General features: G+C 47.6%; 1 protein-coding gene across 1 annotated transcript in view; it reads right to left on the bottom strand.

Moving 5' to 3' along the window:
- The window catches only part of VAT1L (vesicle amine transport 1 like), a 150,871-nt gene that overhangs the window by 82,479 nt on the left and 44,433 nt on the right, over positions 1-23,959 (bottom strand). Inside the window, exon 4 of the mRNA XM_039223466.1 lies at positions 6,492-6,634. Within this exon, the coding sequence (XP_039079397.1) occupies positions 6,492-6,634 (143 nt within the window). The remainder of the gene's footprint in view (positions 1-6,491; positions 6,635-23,959) is intronic.

Here is a 23,959-nt window from a genome sequence, read left to right as displayed (position 1 = left end):
TATGAATGGATGATTAAATAAAGGGGTGAGTGAATGACACAAGGCAACGAGGAAAGCATTTTAAGACTGGCATTCCACATTTCTGTATGTGTGCTTCCTTCAAAGGAAACTCACGGTTTCTGAGCTCTACTATATCCCGGGCATTTCAGAATTAATCTTCGTGATCCATCTCTGAGACAGGCATTTTAACTGCACTTCTGTGAGGAAGAAATGGAGGTTCTCGGAGGCAGCGCCTTGCCCAAGCTTATGTAACTAGTACACCTGGAATTCAAACTTCGGTCCAGTTGCATTCCAGAGCGATGGCCTTTTCAGCACCATTCTGAATTTCAGACTTAATAAATGTTCAATTCGGTATAATTATGGAAGCATGGCTTTAGCAAGCAGCTCTGGGAAGGAGTCGATTTAATGGAGTCTCTGAAACATTCTGGTTTACATGTTGTCCTTAAAACGAAGTACAGAGGCGCCTGGGGGGCTCGGTTAAGCGTCTGGCTTCGGCTCAGGTCATGATCTCACCGTTCGTGAGTTGGAGCCCCGCATCGGGCTCTGTGCCGACAGCTCAGCCTGGAGCCTGCTTTGGATTCTGTGTCTCCTTCTCTCTGCCCCTCTGCCACTTGTACGTGCACTCTCTCTCTGTCTCTCTCTCAAAACTAAACATGTTTTTAAAAAAATAAATATAGATACAGCCAGAGTTAGACTATGTTATTGCAAACAGAGAGGCCAAGAGGCTTCTATTTTTAAGCTGCTTTTTTCTCATCCTAGATGATACAGGAGAGGCCCCAGGTCAGGGTTCTGCACATTTGTCCTAAATTTCCCGCCACTGGACAACCACTTGCTGATGCTTACGTCATGCTAGGCGCTGTGTGTGCTGAGCTGGGGGTACGCAGATGAGGGTTCCAGGTGATCCCTGCCATCCGGGAGTTCGTGGGTACCCGGGAAGACAGACTAAAGGGACAGCCAGACCCAATCACTGCAGCCCCGACAGAGCCACGTGGGGCAGTGGAAGGCGGTGCTGCTGCTCAGTGCTGACGGATGAGCAGAAGTGGCCAGGTGGCAGTGGAAAGAAAGGCATTTTGCACAACCACTGTGACAGGCTGACCTCGGGCCATCAGCATCGAACAGACCCAAGGAGGAGGCTCCGGGACACCAACTGTCGTAAACGGGGACCCAGCCTGGACACCGTCTCCTTCCAGAGGGACCCAAGCATGTGCCCTAGCTGCCACCTAACATGGGAGTGGTGGGCTGGGGTGGGGGTGGGGGTAGCCTAAGGGCCGCAGAGCACTGGGCTTAGGAAAATGAATTTCATCTCTGCATTTAGCACTTAGCTTGCCACTTCCTTGCTGTGTGGCCTCGGGTGAGTTACTTAGCCTCTCGGTGTCTCAGCGTCCCCAGCCGTGGAAGAGAATGAGGGCAACAAACCCGCCCCTGGTTTCTCTGTGAAGCCCGGCTGAGTTGCTGCACAAGGAACCTGATGCTCATGGTCACTTCAGGGTCCACAGTTGCTTTTTTGTTTTTTCAGAGTGGGCCAACTTCAGGAGAGTTCTTTCAGTTTGGTAAAAGAGCATCCACGAAAGACTGCAAAATGCCAACCATGAGCCCAAGCAACCTTTAGGAGGGGGAGCCCCCAGCCCAGAAACCATCCGAGCAGAGGCTTGCTACCCTTGACCCTGCTGGCACAGCACTTGGGCTGTGCCAGCCACAGTGCTGAGCACCTCCTGAGTCCCGTCTCACTGAGGACGCTTCATGCCAACCCTGAAACCCAGGGGCCATCATTATCCCCACTTAATGGATGAGGAAACCGAGGCTCCATGGGGTGAGGCAACATGCCGTAGGAGCCACTGCAGGGAATGGCGGGGGTGGGGGAGACTCTGGCTTCACCCATTACATCCAAAAACCAAGTGAGGGCCCCAGAGGCAGAGCCGGGTCGCCCAAGGTGAGCTGTGGTCAGCCCTGGTGACAGCCAGTGTCACTGGTGGGCACACAGGCTCTGGGCCGGGACTGCACAAAGCCGGGGGCCACTCCCTGGGCAGCCAGCAGGTGAGTTTCAAAATGGAAAAGGTGCCCCACCAACCATTCAGTTATTCAAGCCCGACCAGGGGACCAGACAGAATGGGACTCGGGGTCGGGTCTGGTTTGAATCAGGGCCTCCCTTACTCGTGCTCACAATGAAGAGCCCCTTAGCAGCTCCTTTCGATGGAATGATCATGAAAATCCCAAGCAGAGCAAGGCAGCCCCTAGAAAGCTCAGGGGCCATCCTCCTTTCTTAGCACCGGCCCTGGCCGAAAATCTGTGGGGGGGGACCGCCTTGCCGGTGTGTGTGTGTGTGCGCACGCGCGTGTGTGTGTGTGTGTAAGTGTAATCATAATTAGACAAAAGCTGACAGGGTGAGGGCTTTTTCCTGTTGTCATAAATCTCTGCAGATTCAAAACCCAAACACAAAGGGCCCCCGCTCAGAGATGCTCTGAGCCAAACTCAGCAGCAAGATATGCGGGTATGGCTGATCCAGGGCTTTCATGCCTGTCCTTCCTTGGTCCCTAGCCCCTCACGCCTTTCTCACAAATGCCTCCTCTTTGCTTCCCACCCACACGGATCAGTGAAAAATCTCTCCTGTGCGGTGGTAGCTCCCATAGGGCCACTGTTGGGAGAGAAGCCCTTGACTTTGCCAAGAAATTAATTCCCCCTTTATTGTTACTTTCATCTCAAGCTGGAGCCTTGGCTTTCCGCTCAGCGCTTCTCTTTCTGAATTTGTTCTTCTCCGAGAACTCATCCGTGCCATCACGTTAACCCCATCCAAGCTCGTGACGGGAGGATGAGGTCATTTCAGGGTGCCCGGCACCACGCCTGGCACGCGGCAGGCTTCTCGCAGAGAAGTGTCTGGTGCACGGAAGGTGGAGTGCAGTTCCTGACACATAGTAGGCTTTTCACAGAGGGCTGAGCATGGTACCTAGCACCCAAGAGGCTTTTCACGGGGTGCCGAGCACCGTGCCTGGCATGTAGAAGGCTTCTTAGTAAATGTTTACAATTACTTATCAATACCACCTCTAGGAATCTTTTCTTGATCACGTTCTCTGTTCTCTCCAGGTGATTAGACTCTCATTGATTTCCACTGCCTCAGTTTCTTTATCTGTTAAATGAGGAACTTTGCCCATGCGGGACTACCTGAGGTGCACGTATGATGGTCTAATCGCATGGGTCTGCAGAGCGGAGGAGACTGGCAGAGTCTGGTGCAATTATCTGCCTTGCCTATGTCCGTGTGCCTTGCTGGGATTCGCCCCCCACCTCCCTCTCCCTACTGAGATGCTTCCGGTCCGTCACACTCGCCGCTGGGGGCTGCCCACCTTGGCGATCTCTCTTGTCTTTCTCTCCCCTTTCTTTTTGAAGTCCTTACTGCTGGATGCACAGAAGCCAAAGCTTCTAACTCTTCTGTTTGGTTTCAAGCATAGTCAGTGAAGGGGTGAGTGACGTAAAGGTTCAGTCTGTATTACACACACTTTGTCCCCATTCCCTTTACGATGCCTGGTGGAAGGCTGAGAACGGGTTCAAAAGAAGCTTAGCAGTTGATTGGCTTATAAACTTAACGGAGGACCATGGGGAGGAGAAGGGGAAAAATAGTTGGGGAGAGGGAGGGAGGCAAACCATGAGAGACTCTTGAGTACTGAGAACTGAGGGCTGATGGGGATGGGGGGAGGGGAAGGGGGGTGATGGGCATGGAGGAGGGCACTTGTGGGGATGAGCACTGGGTGTTATATGGAAACCAACTTAACAATAAACTATGAAAGGGAAAAAAAAGAGTGCATCTCAAGAAATTTTATCTTCTTATTTTTTTCCCCTGGTTGATCACCACTGAACGCTGTAACAAACAGTAACCGTCGTCAAAAAAGTAAAGAGAAATCACTCTGCGTTCTAATCCTATTGCATATTAGCGGTTAGATTTTTTTCCCCCTACTTTCTTTTCTTTTCTTTTTTTTTTTTTTGTCCTTATGCGCCAAGAATTCATATAAAGCTGTGATCATAGTGTAGCTGGAATTTGGCATTCTGCTTTTTTTCCACTCAATATGCAACTGTGGGTACTTTTTCATTTTGTGACAGAATCTTCAAAATTATCATTTTTTTTTTTAGGGTCTGCATAATACTCAAGCGTGTGGGTGTCGCATAATGCACTGAACTGTTTCCCTCCTGTTGATAATGGAGGCTGGTTCTGAAATCTCACTGTAACAGACAAAGCTGTAATTCACGCTGTTGGCACAGGCTGAACACCTACCATGAAGCCGAAGCGGTTACTTGGTTCTGCAACAGGCAGCGGGTGCCTGTGACTTTGATCTTCTTTTGGATTCTTTCCTGAGGGCAGGGGTGGTGCGAGAGAGCACAAGCCTATCTGTGGCTTCCCAGTGATTTTTAATAGAATCCCAGGGTCTCTGCTTAAAAACGTAAGGAATCCCTGGAAGTCGCATTTGAAAGAAGGTGGTAGGGACGTGGGTCTCAGATGCTGACATTTTCTGCTCCTCTGACATCAGCATGAATCATTGACTCGGGGGCTAGGAAGGCAGGTTAAGGACAGTCAAAGGATGAGGGGTTGGAAAATTCTCCATGGAAAATAGGGAAGGCAGACTTGTTACTTTTTCAGAAGAGTAGCTACTTCCTGATCTACTTTTCCTGTCCCTTCCCCCAATGTACTACCCAGTACTACCACCAGCTACTCTGATGTCCTTTCAGATTCTTCAATTTAACAGTCTTTCCTGACCCTGAGCCTTAGCACATGCTATTCCACCTGGTCATAAGTGCTGTTCCTTTGCCATTTCTCATCCCTTAATGCTCAGCCCAAATCTCACTCTCTGATGGACGCTACGTCCAATCTCCCTATCTGCCTATGTTCACCAGCACCTTGCATTTCTCCACCAGAGCACGTTATCAAAAGTGTCAATCAATACATTTTTAAATTAGTGTTTTTGTCCCTCTTCCCCAGCTAGACTCAAAGCTTCACAAGGACGGTGACTCTCAAGGTGGTTTTGCGCCGGATCTTGGGCCCTAGCACAGCCCCTGGCCCATCACAGGCGCTTGGTAGTTAGTGGGTCAGGGTACGAATGGAGGAAAGGATGCTTGCAAAAATATCACTTAAGGGGATAAAGGCAAAGACTGCTGGACAGACAATGGCAGTTCCTTTTCCAGACCACAGCTTGAGAGATGCAAGTTACAGAAAGGAAGAGCTACCTGAGGGTTATGGAAACAAGCAAAAGTCTATCCTGGAAGTCTTCAAAATATGCCTGCAGTGTCTAGACATCTGAGAAACAGGCGGCGAACTTCCAATATCGAGCTTTGGAGCTCTCTTTCTGTGTCCCGCTGGAAGTATCAGGACAACCTTGAATTATGTGCAAATCTTTAAAAAAAAAAAAAAAATCTGAGGGGCGCCTGCGTGGCTCAGTGGGTTAAGTGGCCAACTTCAGCTGAGGTCATGATCTCACAGTTCATGAGTTTGAGCCCCACGTCGGGCTCTGTGCTGACAGCTCAGAGCCTGGAGTCTGCTTCAGATTCTGTGTCCCTCTCTCTCTGCCCCTCCCCTGCTTGCGCTCTGTCTCTCTCTCACTCAAAAATAAATACACATTAAAAGATTTTTACAAAACAAATGTGAAAATCCAGACCCTCGGAAGACTCTCCTTTCTGAAAAACTTCCCAAATTTCACCTAATCTGGTCTCAATCTGTCACCTTCACCAGATCTCCAATCCTCTAGTCCTTGCAGAGAGTTGTTTCTTTATTATGAGGCTAGATGGACGGCTGACTTTCTCTGTATCTTACAACTTATTGCTGGGCAGTGAAAAGACCAGAACAGCGGCTCTGAGACATCCCTGAATCCCCTCAAGAGCTGGGGGTGGAGAAGAGCCTGAGCATGAGGTGCAACATGCACATCATCTCAAGGCAGCTGGCTTTTCTCTCTCCTTCCCAGTGTTGCCATGCACAAGGCCCTAGTCTGTAGCTTCAGGATCAGGAGTCGGATTGTAAACCAGCGTTTCCCACCATAGGACTGCCACCACCAGCAACATGATCTCCCTGCCTCCCACCCCTTCATCCCCTGCATACCACCGGTGACTCTTCAAAACTCCAATCTGATCATGTCACCATTTTGGTCCTTGGGTGGCCCTCGCTCACATCCATGTTGGAGTCCACATGTCCTTGGTCCGGCACATGAACGACTGAGAAATAAACCTCTCTATATTAAGGTCGTGTTAATGCAGCTACCATAATTAAGCATTGCAAGTCATACAGTAGCTTGGCAAGTTACTCCACTGCACTGCTCAAATGATGAGACCAGTAGAGCATCCGACGAGCTCGTGCGTGTGAAGTGTTCAGCACAGAGCTGGTAATACCAAGCCCCCGACCTATGTTTCCTAGTGTGACTATCACTTATCATCATCAGCCCTCCTCTAAATGAGGGCTACTGTTCTTTTAAGAGACAGAAGAGCAAGGACCAGTCCGGTGCGCTCTAGAGCACACACCTTACCTTTTCACTTCTTGCACATAGTCTGCTTTTCTATCAAAGAGGTGGGTCATGGAGTCTTTGATTGCTTCATGCTTGAAAGTAGACGCCGTTCCAAAGACAGTCACATTGGGGACAGTGGAACACAGCTGAGCCACCGCTTGGCCCTGGAAGTGAAACACAAGAAATGGGTCACACGGGAGAGTCACCACCTGACAACCAGTCTCGCTGGGTGTAGAGAAGGATTTCTCAACCTTGCCACTACTGACCTCTCTTCAGCTGGATTCCTCTTTGTTGTTGGGGCTGAACTGGGCTCCATAAGATGCTTAAATAGCACCTCTCACCTCCACCTGCTAGGGGCTGGTAGCTCCCCTCAGTTCTGATGACCAAAAACATCAAGGGGACAAAGTCTCCCTTGGCTGAGAACTACTGGTGTAGAGGAGAGTCAGTGTAAGCCACCAAAGCCACAGTACCGAGACTCAATCACTATTCTTTATCCACACTGAGACTTGGGCTCCTCATCTATAAAGTAGCAGTAATGGCACCTACTCCTTGGGACCTTGGGAGCTGTTCTGGTTTGGGTTCCCCCCGAAGCAGACCCTGAGGCAAAGATTTGAGAGTAAGTACTTTATCTAGAATATGACCACAGGAAATACCAGGCTATCAAGACAGAAACCGAAGGCAGCCAATAAAGGCTGTGCCGTCAAGGCAACAGCCACCATGGGTAACTAGAGCTCAGTCCCTCTGAAGAACTCCATGAGCAAGCATGGAAGACACCTCAGAGGTATTCCCAGCACGTGGTGAGGAGGCTGGAGTATTTATCCCCCGAACTTGCATCTGATGTCTGTCGGTGGTTGCTTCTACAGCATTAACTCCCAGGCACGTCTGGCTCATCCTCAAGCCAAGCGCGCTCCCACAGCCAGACAGAAGCCCTAAGTAAACAGCCTTCAGCAATGTTGAGTGCAGAGAAGATATGGTGACAGCATCTGCTATGGGGCGTGTTAAATGAGGCAATATGTAACACGGGTCAAGCACCTGACATAAACCATGACACTTAAAATGAGGTACTCAATAAATCTTAATCATCTGTACTCCCTTATGGCTGAGATGTCCAGGCATATAAGGAAAAGCCCAATGTGTGAGGTTTAAGTATTGAATGGCCTAAGAGAAATTACAAATTTAGTAAGAATGGGTGGGTTTTCCATATCCTTTTTCAGTATGGTCAAAAACATAAGTCATTGGACAAAATCCTGTAATCATGTGAATTCAGAAGCCTTCCAGTAAAACCCAGTTTGCTGGTAATGAGGTGCATCCCAAAACTAACTGCACTCTTTCCAACATTCCATCTGCCATCTTAAGGAGGCAGAAATTATTCTACCAAAGTCACCTGTGAAATGTAACTTCTGCATAACACTTCATTACATGTCTTCATGTTGGTGGACTAAATCAGGTTGGCAGGTCTATTTCTGGAAATGTTTTTTTTTTTTTTTCTTCCCAACATTCGCAATGAAAGGCAACACTGAGAAAAGCACACAATGTCAGAGCTGCAAGATCATCCAATGATCCCCACCCCATCATTGTTTTACGGATGAGGGAAAGGTGACTCAGAAAGGTTAAAGTGACTCAGATCTTTAGAGACAGATCTGAGATTCAAAGCAAGGTCTTCTAACTTCTAGTTATTGCCATTTTCTATAATGCCATGCTGTCTACTTATTTTGACATTTTAAGCTAAGCAGATTTTGAAGCCACTGCCTAAAATAGGCCTGTTACTGACTTGGAGGTCAACATTTCAGGACATGGGCATGAACCGAAGACTCCAGACAGGCTATCTTTCTCTGTTCTAAGAATAGCTTTGATATTTGGTTAATTTTTTGTCTCATCCTTTGATTTTAGAGAACAAAGAAGGGACTATCCTTCTTGGTGAGTGGAAATGTCAACAGCCAGTGTGGCAATCCTCTAAAACTCAACAGGGCTTGGGTTGACCTCGTTTGTGCTGGGATGGGAGATGAGAACTAGTTCCAATCTGCATGGTCCCTCCTGCCTGCTGTCCCTGGACGAACATGACTCTTATTCACACGACTACTTTTCCAAATTCCTGTTGTGTACTGGTCACACCATGCTGTGGATGGAAGTGGGAGTATCAAGAATGAATGATATACCCGATCACATGGTGTAATCTCTATCTCTGCCCCACCACTCCCCCCGGCCACCGAGCCTTAGATTTGTGTATCGAATGACCACTTTGATGCCTGTCTCCACCTGGCTATCCAAAAACACATCGAATTCAAGCTATCCAAAACATAACCCTTGGCCATCTCCAAATGAGTTACTCCTTGTATTGGTTTGCTGGCTGCTGTTGTAACCAAATACCACAAACTGGGTGGCTCAACCGACAAATTTGCCTCACAGCTGGGGAGGTTAGAAAGTCCAAAATCAGGGCGTAGGGAGGGTTGGGTCCTTCCAGTGACTCTGAGTGAAGGGTTTGATCCAGCTCTCTCTGCTTGGCTTGTAAATGGCTCTCTTCTTCCGAGACCTCTTCACATGGTCTTCCCAATACGCCAACCTGTGTCCAAATTTCCCCTTCTTATAAGGACAGCAGCCATATCAGATTAGGATCTACCATCATTTAAACGTGATTACCTCTGTAAGGACCCTACTGCCAAATAAGGGCACATTCTGAGATAGTGGCACTTAGGACTTCAACACATCAAGGGGGCAGGGCATGGTTCAACCCATAACATGCCTCTTACTGTGTCTCCTGCCTCAGTGGATGAAATTGTACCATTTGCCTATCCCCAGGCTACAGTCAGGAATCTGGGGGTCCTCTGACTCTTCTTCCTCCCTTGGCCTCACATCCAACTAGTGTACTGTTTCCACTTCACATCTTTGTGACTCTCACTTCTTAGTCTGGGTCGTTGAATCTCCTCACCTGGATGATGACAGCACCCTTCTGGCCGGCCTGGGTGTTTCCACGTGTACCTCACACTGTGGACAGAGTGAATTTTCTCAAACACAACACTGAGCATCTCACAATTTGTCTCAGAGCTTCCCATCACCTATCATGGCTTTCAGAAAGAAAAGTACCCCCTTCAGTTTATCCCACAGGCCAGCCCTCTGGCAGGTGACCCAGTCTACCTCACTAACATGAGGCAGACTCCACTTTTCCAGTCTCTGCCCCCTAACAAGACACAGCACTCGATCCACCACCGATCACCCATTCGCCGAGCCTGGTGCTGTATGACCCTCCTCCCACGGTGTTCTCAGAATGAACCTTTAACCTAATTTTGCTGAGGAGGAGACTGAGGTTTCCAGAGATTAGGCACCTGGCCCAAGGCCAGTAGGGTAAGATGGCAGCCCTTGATCTGCTGTACTCACCAGCTGGGCAACCTTGAGTAACATTAGGAGTTCTTTTGGCCATTCATCTTAAAATGCAGAGTGTAATGCCATATAGAAGGTTTCTGTGTGACTATTTGACAAAACGCATCCAAGGGCTTAGTGAATGCTCACTCTTGCTATCATTACTACTTTGAATACTATTATTATTTTTCTTGCTATTACTATTACGTCAGTAAGAGGAGCAAATCTACCATTCTACTCTCCTGAATGTATCACGCTATTTTAGCGTCGACACTAGTTTCTCAGAGGCTGTCCCCTCCATATCATGCCTGTTCTTCCACTTTCTTCTTCAGACCACAGCCCTCCCCCCCACCCCCCACCTAGGCAACTCCTCTTCTAGAAATCCTCCCCAGGCACGTGCCTCACCTTCCCTTCTTGCCTCTTTTTGTGCTACCACAGACCTGTGGTTCCTTCCTCCGAGACAGTGGCCACCACGGCCCCCTGTCATCACTGACTGATCTGTCCGTGAGCCTCAGGAGACCAGGGACCGTGCCATATATCTGGCTCTGTACCCCAGTGCCCAGGGCAGAGCCTGGCACATAACAGGTGTTTGGTAACACTTGTTGAATCGGCACGTGAGAAACTACAGGAATGTGATGTAACAGGGATGCCCCCATCAGTTTGCGGCTTGCTGCATCCTTTAGCATTGCAGAGGAGGGGTAAATCACAGCTTCGATTAACCAATCTGGCACCCAACCCGAGCAGAACGTGACCACTCCTTTTTATTTTTTATTTAAAAAACTTTTTAAATGTTTATTTATTTTTTTGAGACACAGAGAGAGACTGAGCACAAGTGGGAAAGAGGCAGAGAGAGGAGACACTGAATCAGAAGCAGCCTCCAGGCTCTGAGCTGTCAGCAGAACCCCGACCCGGGGCTTGAACTCAAGAATCGCGAGATAAAGACTTGAACCAAATTTGGACGCTTAACTGACTAAGCCACCCAGACACCCCATCCTTCCATTTTAAAGCAAAAAATATGTGTGGTAGCAAACTGAGATGGTATAAGTAACTAGGTTACTTATATATTTATATTAACGTATACGAGTAATTTATATAATATAAAATACAGAAATATAAATATATAATATAATGTATAATTAGAATATATAATTAGTATCATATGTATAGGTATAATCAGTATTGTATAAACATATATATATAAATAGTAATATTTAGTATATAATAATCCATTTGCAAAGTATTAGTATAATAATAAAATATTATATAGTCATTTAATATATACTTAATATAATTAACATAGCATGCCAGTATTATCTACAGTGAGATAATTACATATTTACACATTACCATGTAAATAATAATGGGTGGAAAACCAAGTTCAGTGGGCGGGTATTTGTTGCAACCCGCACCTGAGCTCTCTATTCATTCACTGAGGCAATGAGAGGCCCTCACAAGATCCTCATTGATCTAAAGTAAATAATACTCAGCATTCGGTATTTAAGCAGAATGTGTGCTTTCCCTCGCACGGACAGCAAATCAGTACTCTCCCTTCTCCGCCTCCCAAGGCGAATGCATCTAAATTATCCTCGTTTCTCCCACGTGCCTAGCAAATACCACGGACTCAATAAACATTTGTGGAAGATGGAATGAATTTTCAATAAAAAGGATTTTGCAATTTACCTGCAGACCCAGAACATAAAATGAACAAGACAATCCATTCTCCCAGCAACAGCAGCAAATGGAGATCTGCATGTACTTGTTTTTAATTGCTTTTCCTTTCTCTCTTTCGAATGGAAGAGCTCTGCAGCAAGCCCCTGCTTCCTTCCCCAGGGTAGCGCTACAGCCGGTACAGCAGCTGACAGTCCCTTTTTCCCCCATGTGCCAGACATCGTGCTTACGCGCCTCGTTAGACCCTCAAACTACATTTAGAGTAAATACTTTTATTTCCGTCTTATGCCTGAAAATGGGGGTTCAGACAGGGAAAGGAGTTCATCCAAGGCAATATGGCTTGTAAGCGAGAAGGCTGGGGAGCAAACTCGGGTCCCCCGGACTCTACATCTACTGTGCTGTTTGTCTTCTTATCCATCCAGCCATGCACTCAAGTTGCTGGCCTGGAACTGAAGTCCAACGATTGATGTCTTTGGCATCAATCTGGAAGGCTGCACTGATCTACTCTTTTGATAGCTTTGTCTTGGGTTCATATGGGTTAACGGACTTCAGCCAGCTCACTCCTAATTCCAGGGCTGCCTTCAAGCAGAGCAGAGCAGTGAGATATCCAGGGACGGCGACTACAAGGGAGCTGTCTGGGGCCACCGAAATCTGACTCTTATCAAGAGACTGGTGGTTCAAAGCGAGATCCTATCCCTGAAAAGCAGGCACAGCACACGCATGATTGGAGGAAAGAATGCACATATATAAAAGGCTTAGTACACTGCCTGGTACATACTAAGTACTCCATAAATGGCACTTTTTAGCTATCAGTGCTCTGGAATTAGGACCGAGCTTGGTTGACATTCTGATTACCCCTTCAATGGGAATTTAAGACAGATGATCCTATCAGTGCACTGCGATTCAGAAATCAGCATCGGAGACTCAACTAAGTAAGACACACAGCATGGAGAGCTCTCTCTGTCACACGAATAACCTCTTCCTCCTCGGACTTGTTTCTCATCATACACCCAAACTCTAGCAATGGCCATCTGGAAAAATGCTCAGTCTTTCACAAGTGCCACCCCCTTTATCACCACAGGACCTTTGCACAGGTAGTTTCCACTTCCTGGAATCCTTTTCCCTGTCTTTTCTCCTGGCTGATGCCTAGTCATCCTTTGAATCTTGGCCCGTCCTTATTTCACGGAGTTATTCATTCAGTGAATAATTTGGGGCTGTTTAATAAGTGCCTCTAATGGATTAGACACTGTGAGAAGTGCTGGAAAGATAAAGGCGAACAAATTATATACAGTCCCTGTCATCTCGGAGCTTGCATTCTAATAATGGCAACTGCATTAATAAAATAGGTTTACAATTAAAAGTACAATCAGCAGGCTGAGACCAGTAGGCGGAGAACATCGATTTCAAACACTGAACTACTGGGTAAGACCACACTGGTGCACCATGTTTTTATAAATGTACAGGAAACGAGAGGCGTGTGCTAAAGTGGAAATATGGGGGAGAGAATGGATAAAATGGAAAGCAGACCTCGTCCCTCCATCCTCGCCAGTCCTAAGATTTCTAGCACATGCCAACCGGTTCTTCAGCTGCTAAAGAAAGTCTGTTTGAAGACACCTCCCAAAGAGAATTCAAGTTCGTGCATTACCCTAAGTCTGATGAATAAATGAAAAATTTCTATTGCTAATCTGACCATTTCTGAGATCCTTTGAAAAATAAGATTGTATTTGGGGTGCCTGGGTGGCTCAGTTGGTTGGCATCTAACTCTTGATTTCTGCTTGGATTCTGATCTCTTGGTTCGTAGGATCGGGGCCCATGCTGGGCTCCATGCTGATAGCATGGACTCTGCTTGGGATTCTCTCTCTCCCTCTCTCTCTCTCTGCCTCCCTACCGCTCACATGTGTTCTCTCTCTCTCTTTCTCTCTCTTTCTCTCTCTCTCAGAATAAATAAATAAACCTAAATAAATAGGATTAAGTTTACCTCTTCCAAAAGTTGTTTTCCCTGTTACACAGCTCATGGAAACCACAGACCACTTATATAGTCAAAGAATGGAAAAGAAGGGGCGCCTGGGTGGCTTAGTTGGTTAAGCGGCCGGCTTTCACTTGGGTCATGATCTTGCGGTTCGTGGGTTCGAGCCCCGCGTCGGGCTCTGTGCTGACTGCCAGCTCAGAGCCTGGAGCCTTTTTCAGAGTCTGTTTCTCCCTCTCTCTCTGACCCTCCCCTGCTCACGCTGTCTCTCTCTCTCTCTCCTAGAAATAAAATAAAAATATAAAAAAAAAAAGAAGAATGGAAAAGAATGATCAGAACAAGCTTTTGAATATACCAAGAAGAATCCTAGGGTAAATGGTGAGGCAAGATTGTTTCTTTCCAAATAACTGTCAGTTTCTTTTTTCACCTTCATCAATGCATAGAGGCACCTGGCCCAAGAAAGATGACTGAACGTTATCACAAAATCTCGGACGTTGGACACTTAAGCCAGTCTTATGCTTTTCATGACAATACAAATTCCCACAGTAGGATTTAGACACAGATCTAGAAACGTTTATTGCAGATCAGCACTGTCTTTTGCCTGTTCAACAATTCAGTTGACTTGATTGTTACGAGAGGAAATTCAAATCCAACTGTGGGGGCTGACCCATGTGACCCACCATCTGAGGCAGCAAAGCATACTCTGTGTTCTCACCTAGGATGCTCTAAAAATCAGCCAGGTTTCTTTTTCTTGTTTGTCACCAGAAACCTGTTGAACTACACATGACACTCCCATTAACACACATGCAAAGAATTTCCACAGCAAAGAAGCCTCAGCAAAATTTCCACATGGCTGAAGGACAGGAGAAGGAAAGGGGGAAAACTTCTTTTTACTCCAAAAAAGCAGTAGACATATTCCCGGGAAGACTTGGTAGATAATCTCTTTATTTCCCACTTTTATGTATTATATAGATCAATGCTTCTCACTATGGGGTGCTGTAGCCAGGGGCACCCATAGCATCTGGAGTCTTGCTAGAAGGTTCCAACCCAGACCTGCAGAATCAGAAACTCTGGGGGTGGGGTCTGAGCATCTGAGTTTTAAAAAGCCTTCCAGAAGATTCTGATTCAGCTCACATTGAGAACCACTAATATGTAACTGAACTACTACCGCATAATTTACTGCTAAGGCCCCCATAATGTTCAGAATATCTTAATATGGGATTTTTTTTAAGTTGATTTATTTTTGACAGAGAGCAGGGGTGGGGGGAGAGGGGCAGAGAGAGAGGGGGACGGAAGCTTCGAAGCAGGCTCTGCACTGACAGCAGAGAGCTTGGTGTAGGGGCTCAGACTCATGAACCGTGAGATCATGACCTGAGTCAAAGTCAGATGCTCAACTGAGTGAGCCACCCAGGCGCCCCCTTTAATATGAGGCATTTTATTTAAAACCAAGGTGGAGCCTTATTATTAATATATGTCTATAGTATAAAGTATATTATTTATAGTATATATAATTCTAACACACAGCCCTTGCTGAGGTCTAGTGCTCTGAAAGTTTCCCTTCTACCAACTGGGTCAATGATGGCATCATGACAACCCTCAGTTCCAAGCCGGGGCTGACAGCACAGCCCGTGGGTTTAGTATGTGGGATCCTACAGATCAAGGTATGACTAACACCGTCTTCTGTGAGTTGGAGGTTCAAGAAGAGAAAATAATTGCCCATCCCCATTAGCAGGGCCTGCGGTTCTGGATGCTCGGAGGAAGTCAGCCTCCCTGCTCCCCGGGCCTCAGCTATGCTGCTGAACATCCGGTTGTCCAAGCTGTGCACAGCTCTGCCCACCGGACAACCGCAAGAGTGAACATTTACACCATTTCCTCTGCTCCTCCTGCCGCTGGGCTCGCGTCACAGGCACTCAGTGGAAACGCAGTGGAGCAGAGTGACGAAGAGTATATGTAGGCTTATTGATTCAGCCTCACCTGCACTGAGTTCGCTGTGTGCCCAGGCAGGGTCTACCTGCTCTACAGACACAGCCCATTTGGTCTGCATCGCGGCCTCCGTGAGGTAGGGGACATCTCTTACCGGTTAGTTACTCTTTGTCTTGACCCGCAGGCACTTCACATACCTCGTTTTACCCTCACAACATCATACTCCCATCATGAGACAGGCTCAGGAATGGAGGCTCCGAGAGACCACTGAACTTACTCAAGGTTATCCTGTTGGTAATTGGAAGCTGAGGCTCAGAAAGGCTCAGTACTAGTCACCGGAAGTGACTGCCTTCTTGCCACTCAGCCGGAGTTCTTTGTTCTTGGCCATGGGCGCAATCAAATAGAAGTAAACACATCAAAGGCTGCGGACAGACTCGAACTCCTGGACCCCACACCCAGTTCTGACCTGGAGCCACCACCTAACCGGTGGAGCTTCAGATTCCCCTTATTTAAATCAGGGAAGATCATGTGCACCTCAAGAGGTCACGTGTGGGGCAAAGGAGGCAACTAAGTGATGTGACTCCCCAGGGATGACCCAGAGCAGTGCTCAGTAAACAAGTTCCACACATACCCCCAGTGCCTCCAGAGCCACCTTTTCTGGGGAGCCCTCCTGGAGATCCTGAGAAGGGGAAATGTCTCCTGCTTTGCCCCCAAATACATACACATCACTACGCAACCATCTTTTAATCTGTGCTGTGAATCTCCTCCCCTGCCCTCACCCGTCTCCTCCTCCTTTCTCTTCCTCCTTCACCTCTGTCTCTCTCTCATCCTTAAAAACAAATCTCTTTCTTATGGGCACATGGGTGGCTCAGTTGGCTAGGCGGCCAACTTTGGCTCAGGTCATGATCTTGCAGTTCATGGGTTTGAGCCCCGCATCAGGCTCTGTGATGACAGCTTGAAGCCTGGAGCCTGCTTTGGATTCTGTGTCTCCCTCTCTCTCTGCCCTTACCACACTTGTACTCTCTCTCTCTCTCTCTCTTTCTCAAAACTAAATAGAACCGTAAAAAACTTCAAAAAGAAAAAATCTTACTGTATCTCCTGCCAGATGTTAACTCCTTAAGGAGAAGACCACGTCTTATTCCTTCCTATATCCAAAGTATTGAGCCCACTGCTTAGATCTCAGTGACCATGTGTTGAATGCAGGAAATAGCAGGGAACAGAAGTTTGGAGAACAAAGAGCAAAGGTCAGAGAGGACCCATGAGATCAGAGGGCAATCCAGGGCTGAGGCTAGGAATGCAAGCCCTTCTTTGATCTGTTGGTTGGATGTGGACAAGGTCAACCCCTCATCCATTTGGTAGTTACAACTTTACATCATTGATGTACCTGCCAAGAGTAAATATTTTCTTTTCAACCATATACATGGAATAGGGGAGAAAGGTAAGATGAGCGAGGATACAGAAAGAATGTTTGGGCATAAAGTGTGGGCATAAGAAATACACAATAACCTCGGATTGCAAGTAACTTGTTTTGTGAGTGTCCCGTGAAACAAGCAAACATTTCTAATAAATTTTAACTTGATCAACGAGCAATGTCTTGCAGTACGAGTCTTACGTGACGCTAAACGTCACTGGATCGCAACCACTGGCTAATGGTTCCTGAAATGCGCTTTGATATGCAAGTGCTTTGGGATCACAGGCATGTTTCTGAAACGAATTACGCTTGCAAACCAAAGTTTTACCTTATTTCTCCAAGAGCCACCGGAGCCTTATTACAGTTGGATCACAGCTTGGTTTCTTGCAGTCCAGAGGCTCGCAGACATTGCTTTGTTCTTGCCCCGCCCACCCATGCTCGAGTGACAGCAGAGGCCTGCTTCTGAAAATCTGGTAACCTCTGGGGACAGAGGGATGTGTTCATGAAGGGATTTGACTCCCGCTGCCAGGCCTGAGTCCAGCTCCCCGCTTGGTGTCCGAAACCCTTGGTCTTGGCACAGCTGGGCCTCCTGCAGACTGTCCGTCACCAAGCACAGCAGGCAGCTTGGGGACTGAGGGTGGCAGGGAGGGGACTTTTGCTCTTCCAAAGCTCCTCCTAGGAGGTGGTCCCATGAGCACAGGGTCCGACTGGGAGGATGTGCTGGTAGCAGCCCAGCCTTCTGCTCTGATCGGAAGGGAGGCCAGTCTGGCATCACTTCATGGCGTGTCTGAGGGCCCAATGACAGGGAGTATTTTTGTCTGCACTTAGGAAGGAGGGGCAGCCCCAAGACAGGGGTTGAGGGAGACCCAGAAGTGGGGCCTTAGGGTAACAGATTAGAGGAGATTCAGGACAAGACCCGAAACAGGATGGCTCCCGAGGGAGCCCTGGACACACAGGAGCAGAAATGCTGCGTCCTGACTTCCTCCTGCCATTTTGGGCCTTCCTACCTCGAATTTCTCATATTGGCAAGAAGCACAGCCTCTTTGAGGACCCTACATAGGCAGCTCAGCATACAGGGAGAGGAGAATAGGGACTTAAAGAAAACCTTGGGGTATGATCATAAGAAAAGCTGTACATATTTAACACGTGCATCTTCTTGAATTTAATGCATCCATCCAGTGAAACTCTCATAATCAGGGGCGCCTGGGTGGCTTAGTCAGTTAAGCGTCGGACTTTTGCTTAGGTCATGATCTCGTGGTTCGTGGGTTCAAGCCCCGCGTCGGGCTCTGTGCTGACTGCCAGCTCGGAGCTCGGAGCCTGGAGCCTATTTCAGAGTCTGTATCTCCCTCTCTCTCTGACCCTCCCCTGCTCACGCTGTCTCTCTCTCTCTCTCCTAGAAATAAATAAAAATATTAAAAAACAAAAAGAAACTCATAATCAACAATGCCACCAACTTAACTCTCACCTCTAAAATGTCCTCCTTCCCTCTTTTCTCTTTTTCCGTGATAACACTGAGCATAAGGTCTACCCTCTTCACAAATCTTTAAGTATTCGATGCAGTATCATTAACTAGAGGCGCTATGCTGTGCAGATCTCTATGATTCGTTCATCTTGCATAACTGAAGCCATGGGCGCTCTGATCCATCGCCACCTCCTCCACCCCTGGCAACCGCCATTCCGCACTCTGCTCCTGTGAGGTTGAATGTGTTAGATTCCTGAGAGCAGTGGGCTCACGTAGGGTTTGCTCTTCTGGATCTGGCTTATGTCCTCATTCAGCCATGGTGTAACAAAGGGCAGGAACTCCTGCTTTTTAAGGCTGAATGATAGTCCATTGTATGTCTCCACCACATCTTGGTGATCCATCCATCTGCTGACGGACATTTAGGTTGTGGTCACATCGTAGCTATAGTAACTAAAACCGCTAGGAACACAGGAGGCCAGATATCTCTCTAAGACCTTGATTTCGGTTCCTTTAGATGAATACCCAGAAATGGAATTATGGGATCATATGCTAGTTCTATTTGTAATTTTCTGAGGAGCCTCCATAGTGTTTTCCACACTGGCTGTACCAATTTGCATGTCTACCAAGAGTGCTCAAGTGTTCCTTTTCAACCACATTCTTGCCCACACTTATTTTTTGGGTTTTTGAAACCAGCCACCCTAGCAGGTGGGAGGTGTTATCTCACTGTGGCTGTGCCTGTGATTTGCATTTCCCAGATGATCAGTGGGGCGAGACCTCTGAGTCAGGCAAGCCTGATTTTGAAACCTTGATGTAGCCCTGAGGGGCTGTGTGAGTTTGGACAGGGACTTCATCTCTCTGAGCCTCAATGGTCTCATCTATAAAGTGGAGAATGAGAGGCACCTGAGTGGTTCAGCTGGTTATGCGTCTGACTCTCAATCTCAGCTCAGGTCATGATCTCATGATTTTGTGAGTTCGAGCCCCACATCAGGCTCTGCGCTGACTCTGCAGAGCCTGCTTGGGATTCTCCCTCTACCTCACCCTGGCTCATGCTCTCTCTCTCTCAAAATAAATAAATAAAAACTTAAAAACAAATTGCTAGCAAAAAATAAATAATAAAATGGAGAATGGGCTGACTGTGCCAAGTGTTGGTGATCACAGACTAGAGTACTTAGTACAGTGCCAGGCAGATAGTCAATGGTAGGGGTAGGGCCCTTCTGTTCTTCTCACACTAAAGATTTTACATCCTGTGTTACAATCTTCAGGCTGCTGGATCCAGGCTATACAGCATCTCCGTCCTCCTGGGATTTATGATTATGAGCTGCAAGGCAGGTAGCTAGGTTGGAAGGGTTCAATTTATGGCCATCCCTCCCCACTCCCCTACCTCCTGCAGGCACAGCTGTGAGCCCTGGCAGTGGGAGTGTGAGCATCCATATTGTAAATTTTTCAAATCCGATGTAAATTACAAGATGCGTTGGCGTCTCAAAAGAATCTTTCTGGCTGGGGAAACAGTCCTTCTCTGGGCTAGCTGATCTTAGAAATAGAAAAGGGCTGGGGCACCTGGGTGGCTTAGTCAGTTAAGCATCCAACTTTCACTTAGGTCATGATCTCACGGTTCGTGGGTTCAAGCCCCGCGTCGGGCTCTGTGCTGACTGCCAGCTCAGAGCCTGGAGCCTGTTTCAGTCTGTGACTCCCTCTCTCTCTGACCCTCCCCTGCTCACGCTGTCTCTCTCTCTCTCCTAGAAATGAATTAAAAAAAAAAAAACATTAAAAAATTTTTAAAAAAAGAAAGAAAGAAAAAAGGGCTCAGCCAGGAGCATGCCATCAATATGCAAACTAACGAACCCAGAGCCAACCCTCCTCTGCCTGGCCCATATATCCCAGGAGGCAATATTCCTCTGCCTAGATCACCCCAGGGCTAGACACCAGGCAAACCAAGACCATCCCTACAGCCCAGACCCCAGGGAAGTTATCCAAACTAGCCAACCCTAGGCTGCCCACCCCGCTCTGCCTTGCATTTCCACAGAAACCCAACAAAGGGCATTGCTTGAGTGAATCTACTGCTGCTGTCTTCTGCCTCCTGACCACCCTGGTGGCCTTCCTATGTGGTCCTGTGTGGCATGCTATGCGTCATATTTTTAGGACCTGTGGGCATAACACACTTTTTGTTTTCCTGAGCCTCTTCCCTGCTTCCTCTCGTGGCCACATCTGAGTGACCATCTAACAAAAAAGTACCAAACAGCACCTCTCTTTTGTCCCAGGGGTTGAGTGTTATTGCAGTGTACCACTTGCCCAACTGCACATGGCAACCCTGATAACTAGACCCTCATGAGGATCATATCAAGTCTTGTGTCTCTCATCAGTACCACTTTCCAACTGCTGAGAACCATGGGTGGCCAGAGGCCATCCCCTGGTTCACAGACTCCCAGTTGCCTGAGACTGGACTCCAGCAACCATGTGACTGGAATCCTGGCCAGGGAGCCAGTCCAGCCCACCAGATGGCGAGGTCTCCTTTGCAGGACTCTAAATCATGGCGGGGCAGAACCACTTCCAGGCTGGCTGCCTTCCATGCAGTGCATCTGGATAGATTTCCTGGATGATTACATTTGCATAGTAGGATGCCGGATTCACATTTCCAGCCAAATTACAATTTGTACCCACAGTTAGGAGCTGTGGTTTTGATAAATGCATCTCTTTCAACCCAAACCTTGTTAGGTAGAGTGATCGTAGAATTTATCATCTAAATTGGGATACTTTTTGAGAGTGAAGGGGGATGCTATTAGTAATTTTTTCCATCCCATAAGCATAAACTGGAGGTGCCCTGGGTCACTCTACCCTATCCAGGTAGCCACCCTAATAATAAGTCAGGGTAAGTCAAGGTGGCCAGGGGAGGAGAAGGAAGGTGTAGGCATCCCTGAGACCTGGAGTTTGATCCTTGCATCTACTGTGCATTACTTAAGGGACGATGGCCCAATTATTCTGAACGGACAGCTTATCTCTAACTGGGATCATATTACCTACTTCATAGCATTGGCCTGAGTGTTAAATAGTCATATATAGAGAAAGCTTTGCACAGGGTTGAGTACAAAGTGGCAGCTTAGGAAGTATAAGCTTGCATCATGACTCCCACCTTTGTGCATCTGCTATATTGCCTGTGCCCCAAACACAGAGATTTGAGGACCAAGGTGCATCAGTGCCTGGCAGAACGTAAGTGCCCTCACCTGAGATGATAGTTTCCTTGACTCAGGGGTCTGCCTGCGTGCCTTTTCCTGAGCATCTCTGTTCATTAAAGGCACTTCATTAACCAGGTCTCTTGAGAGGAACAGAAGCCTGACCTTCCGATATGATCAACAACTTCAGTGCAAAGTACTTGCCCCAGGCACGAAATACCCAAATTCTCAAAGCACTGCTCTCCCCTGCCTGCCCCCAGAGATCAGACGCTGGCACTTCCTGTGGCCTCAAACCCCTCGGCTGAGGGTCTGGACGGGGTGTTGCAGAGCCCACCCCAGTGGGAGGGTGGCATCGGATGCTTCTGGAGGAGAGAGCATTTAATCCTCAGGCCTGTAGGGAAGTGAATGGCAGAGGCTGGTCTCCAGATGGGAATTCCCACAGAGCCGTTCAGTCCCATCTGCTTGGCACGTTCTCCCTCTCCATCCTCAGACCTGCTCTCTCTGAAGATCAGCTCACTTCCCAATGTTTTGTTCTGCTGTTTCAAATCAACAGCAAACTTTCAAAGTTCACTGACTTTCTTTGTAAAGGCAACAAGTATCAAATGAATGCCACTCTCGATGTTGTTTATCAGGCCCTCTCCCTTACAGTGACACCACCAGGCCCGACACTACACCTTTAATGGGACCCCCACCCGCCTTCGCACAGCACCAGGCACAAGGAAGGTGTTCATGAATGTGGGAATGAACGGATGGATGAAAATCTCTTCACGTTTCTTCTTTGATACATCTCAGGAAGGCGGCATCCTGTTCCTTTCATGGTATCGTCTCTTGGAGTTTGACAAGCTTTGCATTTATCTGTTGTTCCATTCGGCACATAAATGAACGTGTTGTGCTCTGCACATGCTTGTTTTGTGCAGAGCACCGTGGTGGACTTCTAGGGATATGAACAGCAGGTTCTGGACATGGATTGACTACAGGATACCCCAGACTGTACTTACTAGCCATCAGGAAGTGTGCGGGTCACAGGAGCTTGCAGAATGTTAGTTTCCGCACATGTGTGTGGTGATGGTGCCCACCCCTCAGCGGGTGTGAGGCATGGCGGATGCCATCTCGTAAAGGGCTGGGCACGCTGCCGCACCAGCTAGTATTACAGTTAAGAACTTTGACTCCTCTTCCATTTCTCCAACAAGCTCTCCGACCCGGCAGTCACACCCAGTGGGACAGGAAGGTATGACCATGGGAAGCACTGAAAGCCTAGATTCAGAGTCTTCAGGACCTAAAGATGTTCTTGGTCCTCCATCCTCCAGTCCAGTGCAGAAAGCCCAACCCAGCTCCCGCTCTGTTCTTCCAGGAAGAGCACTGATGAGACAGAAATGGAGAATGAATGGCCTCCCCAGTGAGCCGATTCTGCTTGGGGACAACTCTCATGGTTCTGAGGGTCCCATTTGGATTGTGCTCCGGGGAGCCTCCTGGTAGATTTTGCTGCCAGGAGCCACAGCACAGAAAATCATACCCTTGAGGGGACTGTTTTGCATAACAGAACTCACAGAGATCAAAAAGATGAGCAGAACATTTAAAACAAGCAGGGAGAAATCACATTGCTGTTCATGACCATGGCCTAGCAATATTACACAATCTCTGAAAAGCCAACACAGTCATGCTCCAGTCTCCTGGGCATCACCACTTGATTTCAGAACTGCTTGGTGGCTGATCCGGCTCTCTTTACATGTCCACGTCAGACAAGTGTCTTGCATGGCCCATAAATAGGTGTTTTTCTTTGGGCAACAGCATCCATTTAACCTTCTCGTTTTACACACAGTAAGTTGTATCACATGATAATGTTTAGAGCTCTCTCCAGTCCACACTCTGGTGGGCAGGCAGGGTATGCATCCTCTGAGCAAAAGCATGCACATGGGTCCATTAGTGCCAAGGTTTTGAGGTGTGTGGTTAGTACAGTACTAATACGCAGTCTGGTTTGAGGACCACAGGTCTGTATGTCAGAAGCATGAGGGATAGAGGGAGAGGTGGATGGTCGGGCTTTGGTCTCCCCTCCACCTCTCACACACCCACTGCTTTTGTCCACTAAATATTTATAGGCTGCAGTCAAGAAGGGAATCTAAAGGTAAACCACTTATGGTTTCCGAGTTTCCTGTCTGCGTCCTCGTCCCAAAAAGCTCCTGGCAAGATCGAAGCTATTATTTCTCTGAGCACAGCATAAACTCTGAACATCTTGGTAAGCTCTTCTGATACAGGAGAGGAGGAAATGCCACATTGTGCAGTGGAAGGATCTATTCTGCTCTCTATTAAGCTCCTTAAAAAGTATTATTATGAAAGCAACACATGTTCATGCCCAGGGTAAAGAATGATATTTGGAAAATACAGAAAACTATAAAAAATACCAACTGTCATACCGTATCTCAGAGATAAATAGTCTATATAATCTGGCTTATTTTGTGCCAGTAGTTTTTGTAGTGTGTGTGTGTGTGTGTGTGGCAATGTGTGTGTGTGTGTGTGTGTGTGTGTGTATTTGTCTACAGA

This window comes from Hyaena hyaena, unplaced genomic scaffold (assembly GCF_003009895.1).
Source record: "Hyaena hyaena isolate Hyena2069 unplaced genomic scaffold, ASM300989v1 scaffold_1, whole genome shotgun sequence".
NCBI classification, from domain to species: Eukaryota; Metazoa; Chordata; class Mammalia; order Carnivora; family Hyaenidae; genus Hyaena; species Hyaena hyaena.
The sequence above is the reverse complement of the archived record's forward strand: the minus strand, read 5'-3'. Positions and strand labels throughout refer to the sequence as shown.